This window comes from Nematolebias whitei, chromosome 17 (genome assembly GCF_014905685.2).
Source record: "Nematolebias whitei isolate Nwh7 chromosome 17, NemWhi1, whole genome shotgun sequence".
Taxonomy (NCBI): domain Eukaryota; kingdom Metazoa; phylum Chordata; class Actinopteri; order Cyprinodontiformes; family Rivulidae; genus Nematolebias; species Nematolebias whitei.
In genome coordinates this window covers 21,326,558-21,344,354 of record NC_056514.1, presented here as the reverse complement: position 1 = coordinate 21,344,354, position 17,797 = coordinate 21,326,558, and the positions used below count along the sequence as shown (strand labels likewise).

Here is a 17,797-nt window from a genome sequence, read left to right as displayed (position 1 = left end):
ATATTCTAAACAACGTTTCTTAACGCTCTAAAGGAACACAGCATGTCATGATCTCAGCTCTCTGCCACCTGCCAGCGCTCTTGGCCACGCCCACTTCTCCGCAGGAGGAAGCTTCTGCAGCGTGCAGGTGCTGCAGGGGCTAAAAAATTTAAAATAAGTTATTTTAAATAAAAATTCCATGCTGATCATGTGGCTCATCCATCAATCAGCCTGTCGTGTCGTGTCCAATCTTATTTTGAGAGACCTCGATAGAGTGAGTCAGTGAAAAACAAACCATGAAGTAGCGAGGGACTACTGTACCTCCAATTATATATTTATGAAAGTTTAATTAAAAATTTGTATAGTGTTTCTTGAGATTTTTTAAAATTATTTATTTATTTGCTTAAAAACAAATAGGGTTAGCTTTAGCGTTTAAGGTTTTAAGCAAAGATCATGTACAGTGAGTAGCACTCCCAAGTGGGAATGATTCTCAGTTGCACTAAAAGCTCTTTATCTGCAAAACCAACAGAACTAGAGCAGCTTCAGTATTTTCTTGAAACAGCTGGTTGTGTGTTCATTTTAAATTTGGTTAATTCCAAAATGTAAACATTTGTAAATTAACAATAGGTGGTTGTTTTCTAAAAGTTTCACTAAAACTCCTTCAGTAGTTCACAAGATATTTTGCCCAGAAGTCAGTTAATTAAATAGATACAGTCAAAAATAATTAAGGCGTTCCATTCCCGTGAGTCAGTTTCAGCATTTTGGGACACATACTTATAAATGAAACCGATCTAGTGGTTATGATGTTTATCACACCGTTGCTTTCTTGTTGTGACAAGTCAAATCGTTTATTTGGAAGAGAAAAAAAAAGGTGTGTGTGTGTGGGGGAGGCGGGGTGTTCTGTTGGTGTGTTTGATGCCAGTGGCACTATGAACCTCTTGTTTCAATAATAGTTCACGTGTTTCTGGTTTTACGTGACTGTAACTTGATTTTGTAAAACTTTGAACCCAAGGTGTAAAAAAAAGTACAAGCCAAAGGAGGTGAAACAAATCTGCTTTATATTTCCCCCTCCTTTAAGTTTATATTTGATTACATTCTGCTGATGAGGTTAAAATTTGATTTGGGCAAATAAACTGAACGCACGGCAACTCCTCCGCTTCCCCCAGATGTCAGTCTGCAGAACTTTGTCTCTTCTGCAGCAGCTGAAAACTAAAAGATGAAGAATGCATTGCCATCTTTGATTAGTTTTTCTCCGGAAGGAACCGTATTGTTTGTCTTATAAGTCACAGTTTTTTGCACACTTTGCATGCCCTGCGACTTATACATCGAAGTGACTTATTTATGGATTTTCCCCTGTATTTATAAACCAATTTTGAGCTGAAATATGACTGTTTTCATTCATTCTGACTGAAAATATTGAACACTACCATTTTCAGCCGCTAGATGGCACTCGAGTAGTGTGACATGCAGTTGTGTCACAAAATAAGTAAAAGTGGCTATTAATGACACAATTTGCTTGCCATAGCCCACCAACTTCGTCCAGCTCGCTTGGAGCAACCGTCAAATCAGCTTCATTTCGCTGTGCCGCCCCAGAGAAATACAGCTGATTTGACCATTGAAATCCATTTATTAAGTAAAAGTTCAACTAAGACACACCTTTACTATAATGTTGAGCAAACAATAATTGTTTTTAAGTGTTAATCTTGTTAAATTCTTGTTAAAGTCCTCCCGTTCACGCACCTTTTGGCTGCAATTTGGCAGCCACATTTCCGGGTGATCAGCAGTGACGTGTAACAAACTCGACGCGTCAGCGGTGACGCATAATATATGCGACCTATATGGCAAAGCAACATATTTTTAGACATTTGGACTGATGTGACTTATAGGGCTGTGCGACATGTACGGCGGAAAATACGGTATTCTGCTGTCTGATATTTACATTAAGAAAGTTTCATTGAAATCTGTCTGGTAGTTTCTTCTTTTACACATTTTTGCTCAAAATAAATAAATAAAGGTGAATCCAAACGGTAATGTCACGGTTTTAAACAAGAACATTGTGCAAAGAGCCGTGCAGAATGTGTTGTGGATGATGCTCATCTACTACCATGCCAAATTTTAGTTCAGTATTTACAAAACTGACTGACATATGTGTTTGTTTTCTAAGATCAGGTGGCTGTGGCAGCCATCTTGTATTGGATTGAGTTCAAAAGTTAATCAGATGTCATCCTGATGATTCATTTCTGAAATACGTTTTAAAACTTATCCTCTGCTTCTTGAGGTATTTTGCTGACAAATGGAGCGGATTTGAATAGTTGATGGCAAAGTTTCAAACACAGCCTTTGTGTGATCAGGGTATAAGTTAGAGATCTGTCATGTACTGCCACATTAACTTTAAGCTCAGTATTTGTAAAACTTACCAGCTATCTTGTGCTTGATGAGATAGCTTTGCTGTGGTGGTCATCTCCAGATGTTAACCAGCTGTAGAAGTCAACCCGGTGATTAGTTTTTAAAACATTCATGGAAATTCATTCTTTGTTTCATGAGCTGCTTTTCTAACAGTAATAGACACACAAGAGCAAAAACATTGTTGCTCTGACTTTGCATATGGCGGCGGGTGATTAAAAAGCACCAGTGTGGCCTGGAGTGACCATTTTAACTCAGGTTTAAAAAAAAAAAAAAGAGAGTCATACAGAAGACAAGCGAGAGCGCTGGATTGAAAAGAAAGCGAGAATGTATGGGTGGAGAGGAGTGTGTGTGTTTGTGTGTGTGCCTATCAGACGGATTTTACGTCTGTGAGGCTCAGCTTTGATGTTGTAACACACACACGTGCACACACACACACACACACACATTACAAATGATTGTTTTTAAGAATCCAAGCCAGGGAGCTCCAGTAGGCAGTCTGCCAGCTGGCCACGGTCCAGAGAGTGGAGCGTAGCCAGCACAGACAGAAGAAACCTGGCCGGTGCACACACACATTTTGTAAGATATTCTCGCACGTTACCTCACACACACACACAAAACCTCTTCAGTCTTTCTCCCCTTCTCTCCACCTATTCACCTACCAGTTCTTCTACACTTGTCCTTGTTTTATGTCTTCTGCACATTTTTTTCCTCCTCTCCTAACTCCCTTTCTCCTCTCATCTCAACCATCTCAAAGCTTTCCACTTCCCTTTCACTTCTTCCTTCATCTTCCATTCTCCCCTACATGCACACGTAGATACACACATTTCCTCTCCTCTCACGGTGGCACCAGATTGGGGGCTTTTTATGGAGACAGCCCTCATTCAACCAAACCACCTAAAGTTGGCCTCGTACTGGGCGGTGACTGTTAGAAACTAGTTTGTGACTCAGAGTTCACAGACAATAGGTGGAATATTTATTGCAGACTTATGGAATTCTAAGTGTTTGCGACCAGAAGACCAGACAGCCAATTTCTATTATTCATGGCCTATTTTCACATGCACCACTTGTTTTTAACAATTATAATTTATTACTGGTGTGCTTCTTAAATTTGAACATGCTTTCTGTCAAAGAGAGCTCCCCAGCTTCTGTTAAAATCCATCCATCCATCATCTTTACCCGTTTTCTTTCTGAGTCGTAGAGGTCACAGGTGCCCATATCCAGCAATCACTGTGCGAGAGGTAGGGTACACCCTGGACAGGTCTCCAGTCCATCACAGGGACACATAGAGACAAACAAGGAGGTCATCTGGACAGTTCCTTTTTTATTTTGTTGAGAGACGTTTCGCCCTCCATCTGAAGGGCTTCATCAATCTGAGAAGTCACACAAACTTTTTCCCCACCAAGCAGTACACTCCCACAGTGGACCATCCAGTTTGCTGGTGATAAGATGAATTTCTTTATCTGGATCATTAAGCATGAACTTTGATGACTTGAACCAGTTTGGCTGTGGTTGCCTGGGAAGAGTCAACAAGGGAGAGGACACCCCCCCCCCCCCCTCCCCAGTAACCACCATTTTATCACCAGCAAACTGGTTGGTCCACTGTAGGAGTGTACTGCTTGGTGAAGAAACAGTTTGTTTGTGACTTCTCAGACTGATGAAGCCCTTTGGATGGAGGGCAAAATGTCTCTCAACAACAACAAAAAAAGAACTGTTCAGATGACCTGACTGAACATTGTTGGATTTCTTTACCTGGATTATTGAGCATGAACTTTGATGGCTTTTCTTCATAGCCCAGCTGCACTACAGCTTTCCACACAGGGGGCAACAGTGTTAACTACAATCATAAGTGATGATGATGAGCTCATTGGTTAACTGTCTATCCAGAAGACAAGAAGAAGCAGGCTGGTGGACTTTAGTGGACAGGAAAGATGACGAAAACCTAGTCCAGTCGTTCACAAACTTGACTAGGAAATCGTGAATAGCTCTGTCTCTGTCTTAACCCCCTATCCTTTCCTTGCTTTTTGCTCCTCTCTCCACATCATCATAGTTCTCTCCATCCTCATCTCTCCTCCCTCCTAGGTTTTATCACTCATCATTACCCGGGGGACTGGCCTGAAATGGCTGATAGAGCCTTTTGGCTAATTGTCACCATTTAGATTCAATGGTTATTAACCATTCAGAGTAATCTCTCTCTCTCTCTCTCTCTCTCGCTCTCTCTCTCTCACTGTCTTACACACACACACACATACACACACACATGCTGTAAGTAGTGAGGGGTGTTGGTGGTTTTGTTGTGTGACTGTGGAATGCGTAGGATGAGTTTTTATGGAGTGCTGTTTACTTTGGCCACCACTGTTAAACTTTTAACGGCTGCCAATTAACAGGCCTGCAAGGACACTCTGTGGGGCATGAAACCAACTCCTGCAGAACAGACACTTGTACTTTCACACACGGTCCAATTTTCTTTTTGGCTTTGTAATGTGTGCCTTTGTGGCATGTGAGTTCATGGGTATGCACGCTCATCAAATCAACACAAGACCTCCTTCTATCCCACATTTCAGTTCAACGTCCTTGAAGACGAAGAACAGAGTGAAACGACCATTTACCTCCTGGTGACCTCCTGGGAGGACTCAGTGTGTATGTGCTTTAGGGCGGGGGTGGGACCAATGCTTCAAACTATTTGTCTATTTGGTTTCGGGTGGGGGGTATTTTTTAGAAGAGAAATTCCCTTCAGTCAACCACTGAAAACACTTGGCAGTATTCACCAGCTGTGGTTTTTGTCACCACTTTGTCCACTGTAAATAATGTCAACTTATCTGGCATGTTTTTGCAAAAGTACATTTATGTTGAAAGTAGCACTAACTGGTTGTAGTTTTTTCCAAAAATGACTCATGAAAGATTGTAGTGAGACACTGTTTGTTTAGAGTGCAGCTGAATGTCAATGCTCAAAAGAAACATCAATTCATTCTCACTTGCCCTCCTACCAACAGGGTACCCTGGCTATTCAGGAAGTCTTGCTTCTCCATTTCTCCCCATGAGTCCCCTGGATCACCATAGCAACAGTCTCTATGGACAGCACCGCTTCTATGAATCTCAAAAAGGTAGGTGTATTTGTGAGCTTCTGGGGGAAAGACTTTTTTTTTTTTCTTTGAACAGAAAATTTGTGAACTGCTTATTCAGCATCATCCCAGTTATATAGTCAAGTGGCGTTTGTCTTGGTAGTCAATTGGGATTTATTTATTTATTGATAAAGCGTGCATCTGATCTCTACTAGTGCTCACTTTTGTGCTTCCTTTACTCATTTCCTCTTAGATCACTTCTACCTGAGAGGCCTTCCTCCCCAGTCCCCTCTACTTTCCACAAATCACAACCTTCCCCCGCTGTCCAGGACCGCCCCGGGCCACCCACTTGGCCATTGCAGCCGGGAGACCGACAGCGGGGGAGGAGGTGGGAAGAGCACCAAGGATTTGGGCGAAAAAACGGTTGTGTCAAAAGACAAGGAGCGATCAAGCAGCAAAGAGCGGCACCAAGACAGCAAAGACAAACAACAGTTTCATCATCACCACCCTCATCAGACGAATGCTGCCACCACTCCATCTAGCCTCCAGCACCAATCTTACCCCCACCCTCACCATGCCCTTCTTTCTCACCTTGCACTCCAGGGCAGGGAGGAAGACCACAGACACTCTCTGGAGCGACATAAAGACTACAAAGACAGTGACTCGGGCAGTCAGGGAACAAAACTTATGAGTGCCTGTAAATTGTCCAGTGCAATGGGGTCAGAGTCTGTGTGTGGAGGAAAAGGAGGAACACTAAGCAGTTGCAATGGTGGTGGGGTGAGTCGACTCACATCTGGAGGTGGAGTTGACAGGCAAGGCTCAAAAGATGGACCCATTAATGGAGAAATGAGAATCAGAGAGTCCTCAACTTCCTCATCTGAATGTATGCGACGAGGGGCCGTTTCAGCAACAGCGTTCCTGGCACCTCCGACACCTCACTCTGTGGCTTCTTACTCCATGCCTCCACCTCCCGCACCACCACCTCCTCACTCTTTGCACATGGGCTCACCAGTGACAGGTGGGTGGCTACACCCTCCAAGTCACCATCCACATCCTGAGTTTTACTGTCACCCTCCTCCTCCACTAACACTTACACCCTCTAAAGATCCAGCATTCAGTCCTGGAGGGTCCAGTATGGAGGCAAAAGTCACTGGCCCAACTTATGTGCCCTCGGTTGGACTGCAAGGTGACTTGGCCACTCCTGATTGTTGTGGGACAGGAGGAGGTGAGAGAAAAGCAGAAAACAAAAGTGTAGAAAGATCTTTTGAAACTTCCCATCATCACCACAGCTGCCTTAGCAGCTGCCAGAAGAAAGACAAATCCCAGTCACAGCAACAGCAGATGGGATATGGCAAAGCTGAAAAACCTCCTGACTGGAGCCAGCAAACGCATCACTTCCAAAAGTCTGGCTCCAATGTGAGCTCTCAACCTGAACTGCGGTCCTGCAGCATGGACATGTCTTCATCGTTCAGAGATGGTGAAATATCAAATGAGATTTACCGCCCCTCACTTCCACCAGATAGCCATAAAGAACACTCTAGTTCTGAACAGGGTGCAACCAACAATGGTCCCAATTCCAGCACTTGCTCCTTTAGAGACTGTTCTCTTTCAAGTTCAAATGGAAAGGTGGGACTGGGGCCCTCAGTGCAGAAGGAAGGACAAAAGGTTGCAAGAATACGGCACCAACAGCACAGTAGCCAGACAACAATTAGCGAAGACAGGGACAGAGATGGAAGTCGGACACCATCTTCATGGGGGACTCGAGGTGGTCAACAGGAAGACCAAACGAAAAGATCCCATCATGCGTTGGTTAGTAAAGGGAGCCATTCTCAGCAGCCTCCACCACTTTCCCACTCCTCACCACACGCCAATGATGGTGAGGGCAGTGCCATAAAGAATCTTATGAACTACAGCTCCCAGCAGCCCTTGCTGTTGCCACAGAGAAGCCCTTTTGGCGGCCTTGGCTGCCTCAACAAGGGCGGGGAGAGATCAGAAAAGGCCGACAGAGGAGGAGCTAAAAGCAACATCTCCCATCAAGAACCCCCAAAACAGTCTCTCCCATCTCGCCGGGGCCCCACTAACGAGGGAGAAAAAACTGACAGAGGCACAAAGGAAGTGGGAGAAGCAGGAGAGGGGGAGGTCCGGCAGCCTCCAGTGGGTATTGCTGTCGCTGTGGCCAGGCCCCCCCATCGTTCCCCAGACAGCACTCCTGGAAACAACAGACAGAGCAGGGTGCTGCCCAGCATGAAAGGTCAGACATCTTATATGATTTGAATTGTGTTGCAAGTCTTGGCCTTTGCTGTCAATCATTAAACACTTTTGTCGTTGACCAGAATAAAAATTTGCAGAGCTTTAGGCAATTGCTAGAACTGACTAAATTAACTTGCAATTCAAACAAAAACTTACATTTTTGTATTTTAGAGGAATAAAACGAGACCTAAAAAAAAACAGACAGCAATTCTGCGTTTGAAATGTTTGTAAAAGGCCTTCGAAAAATAAAAATAACCATTTTTTTCATATAAATCAAGGAGACACACTAAAGGTTGGAAGTTATGGAAGAAAAACAAAATGCTATGCACACTTTGGCCATCACATTATGAGATCCTGATTGCAGGTAGCACAAGTTTTAGATGTTAGAATGGTGTGTTTGTGATTTAGGGGTGTCACGTCCTGTGTATCCTCTTGGTCGTGAACTGGAGGAGAGGAAGAGGATGACAGAAGACCAGATCAGCCTTCATCATCTCGACAGAGACAGGGAACTAGTCATCAGGTAAAGCCATAAACACCAGCCAATGTGCACACACACACAAGCATGCACACAATAGCCTCTATCTTCTTTTTTCTTGTTTGATAAACTACACTTCTTTTATTCACCTTGCGTCTTTCTCCCAGACCGAAGTTCTGCTTCTCGTTCCTCTCAACCCCTCACTCTATTTACTCCTCTCACCCTTTGATGTGGTTTTTCTGTACCTCCTCACTCTCCTACTTCCCTTCTCTTTCTCTTGAAGATGAGATGTGGTGCATTAATGTTACAAGGACTAATACGGATGTCTCTGAAGTATCAGGCTCTTATTATGTAGTCATATTAAGGGAAGAAAACATATAATGAGAAGTCATAGACCAGGCACAAGATGATGGCTCTTCCTGTTGCCGTCACATTTCCTTTACTTGATGATTATAATGGTAGTAGAGGTAATGAAGATGACATGGATGAAGATAATGATCGTAATAATGGTGATGAGGATGATGAAAATAAGAGGGATAATCAAAGTAATGATAAAGTTCTCCTCTCCCGATGCCACAGCAGGGAAAACAAGGATTGTGTGGAGTTTGCCAGGATCCACCCTTCCAGTAGCTGCCATGGTGACCTGACCTCTCACCTCCTGGTTGCTGGTGGAACAAGCCAGTTGGGGGCAGACCCTGTTGCACATGCTCACCCAGCCCACCACCACCACTGGATGCAGAGAACAGGAAGTCCCTCCCTCTGGATGGGGCATTCATACAGTGAGTAAATTTCATGTTCCAGTTTCAAACAAAGCAAATTTCCTTTGGTTTTCTCTTTAACTCATGTTGTAGAAGCCTAAAATTACAAATGATATTGAAGTCTTACTTAGTGTGATCAATGATTAATGTTTTATCAACTGACCCAGAGAAACTTTGGTGGTCTGAAGTGTTGCTGCTGCTACTGGCAGAAAAGGATATCTAGATTCCAAAATATGTAAAACAATTACTGTATTTTTCACCCTACAAGTCATGTTTTTTTGCATAATTTGCCCTGCAACTTATACGTCAAAGCAACGTATTTATGGATCAAAACAAAGTCCATGCTCAAAAATCCAGGTATACAATCCAACAATTTTCAGTCAGGTCAAGACTAAACTGAAAATTGTTGGATTGTATACCTGGATTATTGAACATGGACTTTGTTGGTTTTGAACCAGTTTGACATGACTGTCGACGAGGAAGAGGGCCAGCACCAGAGGAGGGGGCATGCCAAAGAGACCATCTTAGCACCAACCTAACTGGTTTGTTCCACTTTGGAGTAAACTGTTGGGGGAAGAATCAGTTTTGTGTTGTGTGTTTCCTTGACTGATGAAGCCTTCTGGATGGAAGGTGAAATGTTTCAGCACGAAAAATAAAAAATAAACTGTCCAGATGACCTGACTGAAAATTGTTGGGTACTTATGGATATTTTCCCACATTTATAAACCAATTTTGGGCTGAGATATGACCGTTTTCATTCTTTCTGACTGAAAATATTGAACCCTACCATTTTCAGCCTCGAGAAGATGGCACTAGATGGCGCTCGAGTGGTATGGCATGCCAATGTCAATTCAGCTTCATTTCGCTGCACCGCCCTGGCAAATGTAGCTAATTTGACCATTGAAGTACATTTATTAAGTAAAAGTTCAACTGAGACACACCTTTACTATAAAGTCGAGCAAACAAATAATTGTTTTTAAGTGTTGATCTTGTTAAATTCTTGTTAAAGTCCTCTCGTGTATGCTCCCGCGGCCACTATTTGGCAGCCAATCGATTTTTGGTACAACACCGGCCCACATTTCCGTGGTTGGCCCACGTTTCCAGGTTGTCAGCGGTGACGTGTAACAAACACAACACATCAGCAGTAGCGCATAATAGATGTGATGTATACGGCGAAGCAACATATTTATGGATTTTTCCACTTTATTAGACATATAAGGACTGATGCGTCTTATAGGGCGGTGCGATGTGTACAGCGGAAAATATGTTATTTGTGAAATAAATTTAAAAATTCATACACTGTCCATCCTAGAGTCTTTTGTTTGATCATAAAGTCAATACACCCTCAAGGTTTTGGTGAGCCAGCCGGAGATCATTCAGATAAATACACTTTTAAAAACTACAGTATGATGAGAATTATTACCAGAGATCTTGTTTAAATAAATATTTCACGGTTTGTGTGTATGTGCATCTGTATTACAGGTTTGAGCCATGTGGGAATGAACCCAGGTTTCCCACCTGGTCTTGCTAGTCCTTTGCAGCCTGTCTTGGGATCACTTACCCAAGACCCAAACTCCCCACTTGTGGTTCTTCCTACAGAACCTGGACCTCATCATCATCTTGGTATGGAACATTTCCACAGCAAAAGAAGCACACATACACCCAGCAGAGTCTATATTCATTACTCAGACTTACCGCCTCACTCCCGCTTTCATCCTGTCTGTAGCATGAAAGCTGCAGCCGTTTCTCTCCCAGAGTTTTAGTATCATTGGCTAATCATAATATAATGCTCAACTAAGTCCCTCTGTCAGTGGGACAGTGTTTTATAGCTTCGTTAATGGGAGCAGCCATTCCATTGCCCCCTCTACATGTACCCAGCATTATGCAGACCATTTGAACTGGTGGTTTATCTCCCTTGTGGCAGAGCGCTGATTTGTTTGGACTTGACTTTGTGCTGTGTGCGCCTTAAGGTATACGTCTGAAACAATATATGTTGCAAGATTTTTTTTTTTGTACTTTCTGCCATTGCTGTAGAGAGAACAGAATGTGTGTGTGTGCATGTGTGAGTGTGTGTGGATGTCAGCGCTGCTTTGCAAACAGGCTGTGAAATTTAATTATCTCCCGCCTCCCTTGACTCGCTCTGTGAGAGTTCCTGCAGAGAGGGGAAGTGCATCCACTGAACCCTTCCCCTGGGAAACATTAGCCCACTCAGGCTAATCTCACAGAACAAAGGTTCCCAGTGACAAGGCCGCCAAGGAGGGTGTGTGTGTGTATCTGTGTGCATGTGAGGACACATTAGTGTTTGTATGAATACATATGCGCTTTGGGTGGCAACCTGACAAAAATGTTCACTTTCTTGCAGAAAAATCCCACTTCTTTAGAACAAAAAGTTCATGCAACTGATTGTACTCGTTCAACTTTTCATTGTTAAACCAACAGTTACAACAAGATCCCACATAGTTAGATTCAAATGTTTAATGAAATCAAACAGTCTCTTTTGGTCAAAAATAATTGTGATATTTTGTTACGCTTATATTGAAAAACGCAAGTCGAACCAAATTTCTTAGAATCAGTGTTTTTTTTTTTTAACTTCCATTTCCATTTTGTTTAAATCATTCATTTCTTTTTGTCTTTTCTGATTCCTCCGCCAGATGTTTTGGAGCAGTCAGGTTTGTGGCCTCCTGTTTATGGAGCCAGGGCCCCTCCTCCTCACCTGCAGCACCACCCAGTCTATTCGCGCACCTCATACCTACAACAACAGGAGCTGTACGCCCTGCAGCATCAGCATCAACAGCGAGCTATGGAGCACATGCAGCGCATCCCCTTAGGACATGTAAGATTGTTTCTAACGTCACTCAGAAGCATTTTGAACAATCCTAAACTGCTAAATTTAATGATTTTTAAAAACTTTTTATAAAAGAAATGTATGTTTTACACTCCTGATCAATTTGCATTCAATCAGCGTGATGCACTGTCATGTCTTAGGAGTTAAAATTACAAACTAAAAGTTGAATTTTGCTTTAAATTCATGAGAAAACTCATCTATTCTCTTCCGTTTTCTGTTTCAAAGAGAAAACACGAGGACCACACAATCACAATAGAAGACTCTCCTGCTGAACCTCCAGCATCAAGAACTCCCTCCTCTTCCTCTTCTTCATCCACTGTCTCCTCCCATACAGCAAAACCCTTCTCCTACCCTCCTCCTCCTTCACACAAGACCTCCACACCATCGCCCGGGCTCTGTCCCAGCAGTCGTCAGTCCCCCTGCTACCACTCCCCTTCCACACGCCCACGCCCACCCAACCCTCTGACCCCTGCTCCGAGCCCTGCTGCAGCAGCTCCGCGCTCCCCAGCCCTCAGCCCTGCTCCCTCACACCTCTCTAAAGGGCTGGAGAGGGGGAGCGACAGGGGAGAAGGGCAGCCCCCGCAGGACTACCCACAATCCTTAGAGCCAGGTGTGTATGGAGACCGCAGGCTCATCTGAACTGAAAGAACTGCAGCAGCAGGTTGAACTGGCTGATAGCAGAAAATGTGAAGACAGCAGACATGGCAGAGATAGAGAGATAAAATACGAGACAGAGAGATGGAGGCCACTGCTGCTGAAATGTGGCCCAGCTCTTTGAAGCGTGGTATTCTTCTGATTTTGTAGAAATTGTTTGAAGCAGGGCTGATCCCTCACTCTGTGCGTCCTTGAGCGTATACTTTTTTCCCCCTGTGTGCAAGCTAAAGAGGGACAGTAGGTGGGTCAGCCATTAAGGTCAGACAAGCATATGGTCACCTCTCCTTCTGTGTATGTGTGTGACCTGTCAGTGCACATATGTGTGTCACAAGATGAGGGTCAGTGGTATCTCTTAGACAAAGCCTCCTTATCCTTCAGAGGTCCTTGGAAGGCACAGGCGGAAGGATATGCACTCATCTGGCTGAGGGCGGAGGGATATCATCAATAATAAGAGAGCAGGGGTGACAGGGCTGCTGCAATCACAGGACAACAGCAGGGTGTCATCAATATCCCACAAAGAGCTACATGTTCACACTTCTACACACACATAAGTATTATAGATATACATAATACACACTCATATACACAAACCCACTTTGTGTTTTCTACACCTTGATGTTAATATATTATATGAACCATGATAACATGTTTCATCCTGTCCACCTGAACAGAATGCCAATGAACTGAAAACACAAAAAATAGTTTTCTTTGCTGCCTGTCAGATTTTTTGACCGACATGCACATCATATGTTGGTTTTGTGTCAAAGTTTGACCTTTGCTCTCTCCTCCTTCCTCCAGATTTGCCACCTGTTTATACATTTTCTCCGGTCGCCCTGGGTTACAAAGCCGGGCCGTCTCCTCCTGAAGCCCGACTGGCTGAGCATCCTTTGGCGGAAGACGAGCCAGCAGGGCCCGAATCCAAGTCTCTCTCCCACCAATGCCATGTCAAACCTCTCACTGTGGAAGAGGAAATGAGGAAGGAGGAGGAAGACTGCAAAGTGGTGACGTCCCGAGATGAAGCGAAAGGATGCTCTGATTCTGGGACCGAGAGCCAAATTTCTGGATTGCTGCCATGTCCTTTCCAGGCTCCAGTCCCAGATCTTGTGGATCTTTCTCTGAGTTGCTCAGGTCAGAAGGAGGGTCTCGAGGAGCCCCAGCTATCCAAAGAGCGGCTTGATGGGGAGAATGGAAAAGTGGACATGGAGGAGATTGACATGGAGCCTGAACCAGCTGAATGTATCATCTCTGTGCCTGTAGAGCCCAAAGAGGAGGAGGTGGAGCAGGAGGGAGGGAGTGTGGAGGTGGTGGAGGATATTAACGCGAAAGAGGACAGGAATGGGAAAAGTCCGGATGAAGACTTGGAATTATTATGCCCTTCTCCCACTCCTTCCCAGTCTGGTGACCCAATACTTCCTCCAGCGAGTGCAGTGGCTCAGCTCGAAGGGGCCTACATGTGGAGCCTGGAGTTGTTGATTGCAGCGGCTCTGTGTGCCACCAGAGATGCCTTGTACCCCCCGGTACCTGTTGATCAGACACTATACCCTTCATCTCACCATGGAATGGAAATACTGGGGGAACTTGCTGAACTGGAGATCCAGCAAAGAAGCAGGAAGAGTACAGAAAAGGACAATAAAGGTAAAAAATTAAAATACTTCTAAAACTAGAATTTTGAAAATGGCATATTTTCTTCTCTTCTGTGGCCTTTCATGCTGCATGAGATATTTTGCTAACAGACAAACAAATGAGGGGCAGCACGGTGGCACAACTGGTAGAGCTGCTGCCTCTCAGCGAGCAGGTCCCTGGTTCAAACCCCGGTCCAGGGGCCTTTCTGGGTGGAGTTTGCATGTTCACTCCGTGCATGCGTGGGTTTTCTCCGGGTGCTCCAGTTTCCTCCCACAGACCAAAAACATGCATGTTAGGCTGACTGGTAACTCTAAATTGTCCCTAGGTGTGAGTGAGAGAGTGAATGGTTGTTTGTCTCGTTTGTCTCTATGTGTCCCTGTGATGGACTGGAGACCCGTCCAGGGTGTACCCCGTCCCTCGCACAGTGATTGCTGGACATGGGCACCAGCGACCCCCGTGACCCAAAATGGAATAAACGGGTAAAGATAATGGATGGATGGATGGACAAACAAATGAGCACATACACATGCGAACATGGGCAAAAACATTATTGCCCGCCAATGAAATGTATAAGATGTGCGTTTATTCAGAGAAAAAAACAAAACTGAATGGGGTTCTTTCTTTTTAAGAGTTTGTTTTGCATTGTCCAGAAATGTCCAGAAAAGTAGATTTATAAAGAAAACGGAAAGAAAAAAAGTGTTTTTTATATTTTTCCTCTGGTCTAAACAAATGTGCGCACATACAAAATAAAATAATAAAAACGGGGGCCTGGGAGACGTGTGAAATCCAGATGTGTCGCACACAAGCAGACAGAAATGTTCCCTCTAACTCCCGCTTCCTTCCTTTGCCGTAACTCTGCTGTGGCCCACAGGGCGTATTTTCCCTCCGGGGTGTGTGTGTGTGTGTGTGTGTGTGTGTGTGTGTGTGTGTGTGCACGAGTGTGTTTTGAGGGAACACAGAGATGGACAAACAAGCTAAGCTTCCAACACAAACCAGGACACACACTCAGTTCTTGCCCAACGTGTCCCCCAGGCTCCTGCGTCTTGCTTTGCTAATTAGACCCTTTCCTTTAAAACACTTCTCCTGTAAGCGCTCCTATTTTCCTCCCGTCCCTCAGAGAGAAAGTGTTTTTATTTATGCCAGCATCTGCGTGTGGATGCTCCCGTGCGTGCCGTGCACGCTGGTGTATGTGGCTAAGCTGTTAAGTAATCCCAGATGAATCCCTGCTCTCCTCCATCACAGTCTGTGTGTGTCTCTCAACCAGAATGCTTGCTCCCTGCCTCCTTCTCCTCCTCCTTCTCCTTCTTTCTTTGTTGTTTTTTTCAATCTCACTCGCTTCTTTTTTTTTTTTCCCCTACTACACCATCAATGTAATCTTGTGTGTAAATCCTGCCTTTGCAAGCTTTGTTGATGGAATTAATAAGTGTAAAAATAATAAGTCGCTCAGCCGCTGTCTGTGCATGCGTGTGCATTTGTTTACATGTGAGTGTGCACATGCTTAGCATGGGCAATAGGTGTGAAATCAATAAGTTCCTGTCCTGGTGTGCAAAACTTTAAATCACGACACATTTCGTTTTACATAAGAGTCCAGCAGTCCGTGGAGAAATTCAGCCTCTGCCTTTCATGACCAAATTTCAACTAAGATTAAGGTGAAAATGTTGAAAATAATATTATGTGCAATATCAAGCATATTCTTGCACGATCTGTTAGCACTTTAAGTACACATCTGGACGGACTCACAGCTACTACCACATCAACTTTTAGCTCGATGTCTGTAAAATTCACTGAATTATAAACATTATTGTTTTGGTGAATGTTTGGCTGTGGTGGCCATGTAGGTATGGGTTTACTACAAACGTTACTCAGTTGTTGATGTATAGACAATACATGCACTCAGAGAGTTTCATTCATTTCTGTTTAGTGGTTCATGAGATATTTTGCTAACAACCAAACAGGACTCTCCAGGAATTAATACTAAAGTTTTAGGCAGAGATGCTGCACAATGTGCTGTGCTTAATGTTTGTAATAGGGATGAAGCTCAGCCACTACCACACCATATTTTGGCTCAATTTTTGTAAAATTCTCTCAGGTGTAATGATTTTTGTTTTTTCTAACATCAGTTGGCCGTGGTAGCCATCTTTGTTTCGGTGGACTCTAAAAGTTAATCAGTTGTAAATACATCTATTGATTGTGTTCAAAACATTTGATTAAAATGTATCCAGAATCGCGTGAGATATTTTGCTAACAGATAGAGTTGATTCTAATAGTATTGGCACAGATCTAAACATGTTTTGCTCAATCGGTTAGCTCGCTGAGAATAATTTGGAGATGATTTTCAGCTACTGTATTTTCCAGAGTATAAATCACATCAGTTAAAAAAAGCATTATGAAGAGGAAAAAAACATATATAAGTCGTTTCGGCGTATAAGTCACATTTATTATGCATCATCGCTGACCCGTCGTGTTTATATGCGTTTATTTAATGGTCAAAATAGCTTAATTTCCCCTGGGCGGCACGGCACCATCCAGTCATCCATCCATCCCAGCCGGAGCCGATAGCGCTCCAGCGTTCCTCCGCCTGCACCAGCTGAGTGAAGCGAGCGTGCACGGGAGGACTCGCTGTTGCAGTTTTTAGAAATTTAAAGAATCAGTCAAAAATTGCGTTATGAATATGAACAAAAAACATATATAAGTCACAGGATTGACAAATATATGCAAAAAAAGTGACTTATATGCAGGAAAATATGGTACAACAAATTCTAGGTTAACATCTATAAAACTGATAGAGTTATAGTTAAGGTTGTGTCTGCTTAAGTTGTTTACACACACCGGCAAAACCATTATCACACTGCCTTATTACAGTTGATGTTGTTGTTTATTAGTTTATTTATTGTCCTTATGACTGTGTTTGGGAGATAAAGCCAAACCCAGACAGCTCTCCATCTAAGCTGTGTCAAAAATAAAATTTAATGAATCAAAACATACCTTCCCTTCTGTTTTATTAAATTAATATTTTAACTTACAGACAGACAGAGACGATGTCTAATTTTTGCATTTCTTTTATATTTTAATCTCAAACTTTCTGAATGTTGTCTAAGAGCGGGATTTTTTTAAGACACAGGATGGTGTTTATAAGTGTGTGTGTGTGTGTGTGTGTGTGTGTGTGGTTGTGTGTGTGTGTGCTGTGGGCGGAAGGTGTGTATCGATTGCGGCCATCCTCCAGAATACTACACTAGGTGTGGTGATGTCAGCGGTGATGTCATCCTGTCAGAGGTAATCGGAGCGTGCCATTGGCTCAGAGGCTGACAGATGAGATGACATTGACCTCTGTGAGCCCGGACAGGACAAAGCCACATCCCCTCAGCTCCTTCCTCCCAGGAGCAACCTGCCTGTCATCCCTACACTCGTTTCCCCCGTCACAAACACACACACACGCACACAGAGACACACTCATTTTTTTCCCGGCTCACAGACAAAGCCTCTCATCCTTCCTGCCCTCCTCTTCCTCCTCTGTCTCCACATCCCACTCTCGCCTCACACAGGGGTTTAATAATGTCAGATGTCAGTGAGTAGGTCTTGCAGCTCCAGTGCGCAGCCTGGGAGTGATCCAGTAGAGCCTCTCCTCCTCCTTTCCTCCTCCTTTCCTCTCCTTAGCTCCTCTTCTCCTCGAAGAGGAAATTGGATTCTGTCCATGTCCATAATGAGGAGATGCAGGAGAATAAATAAATAGCTCAATAAACACTTTGCC

The 17,797-nt window shown here is 43.8% G+C and overlaps 1 protein-coding gene across 2 annotated transcripts in view; it reads left to right on the top strand.

The window, feature by feature from the left end:
• bahcc1b (BAH domain and coiled-coil containing 1b) overlaps window positions 1–17,797 on the top strand; it is an 83,577-nt gene that overhangs the window by 43,213 nt on the left and 22,567 nt on the right. For both annotated transcript variants that reach the window (XM_037691346.1, XM_037691347.1), the window contains exons 4-11: window positions 5,376–5,486; window positions 5,698–7,695; window positions 8,103–8,214; window positions 8,749–8,948; window positions 10,410–10,550; window positions 11,579–11,760; window positions 11,998–12,382; window positions 13,225–14,061. In XM_037691346.1, coding sequence (XP_037547274.1) covers window positions 5,376–5,486; window positions 5,698–7,695; window positions 8,103–8,214; window positions 8,749–8,948; window positions 10,410–10,550; window positions 11,579–11,760; window positions 11,998–12,382; window positions 13,225–14,061 — 3,966 coding nt within the window. The remainder of the gene's footprint in view (window positions 1–5,375; window positions 5,487–5,697; window positions 7,696–8,102; window positions 8,215–8,748; window positions 8,949–10,409; window positions 10,551–11,578; window positions 11,761–11,997; window positions 12,383–13,224; window positions 14,062–17,797) is intronic.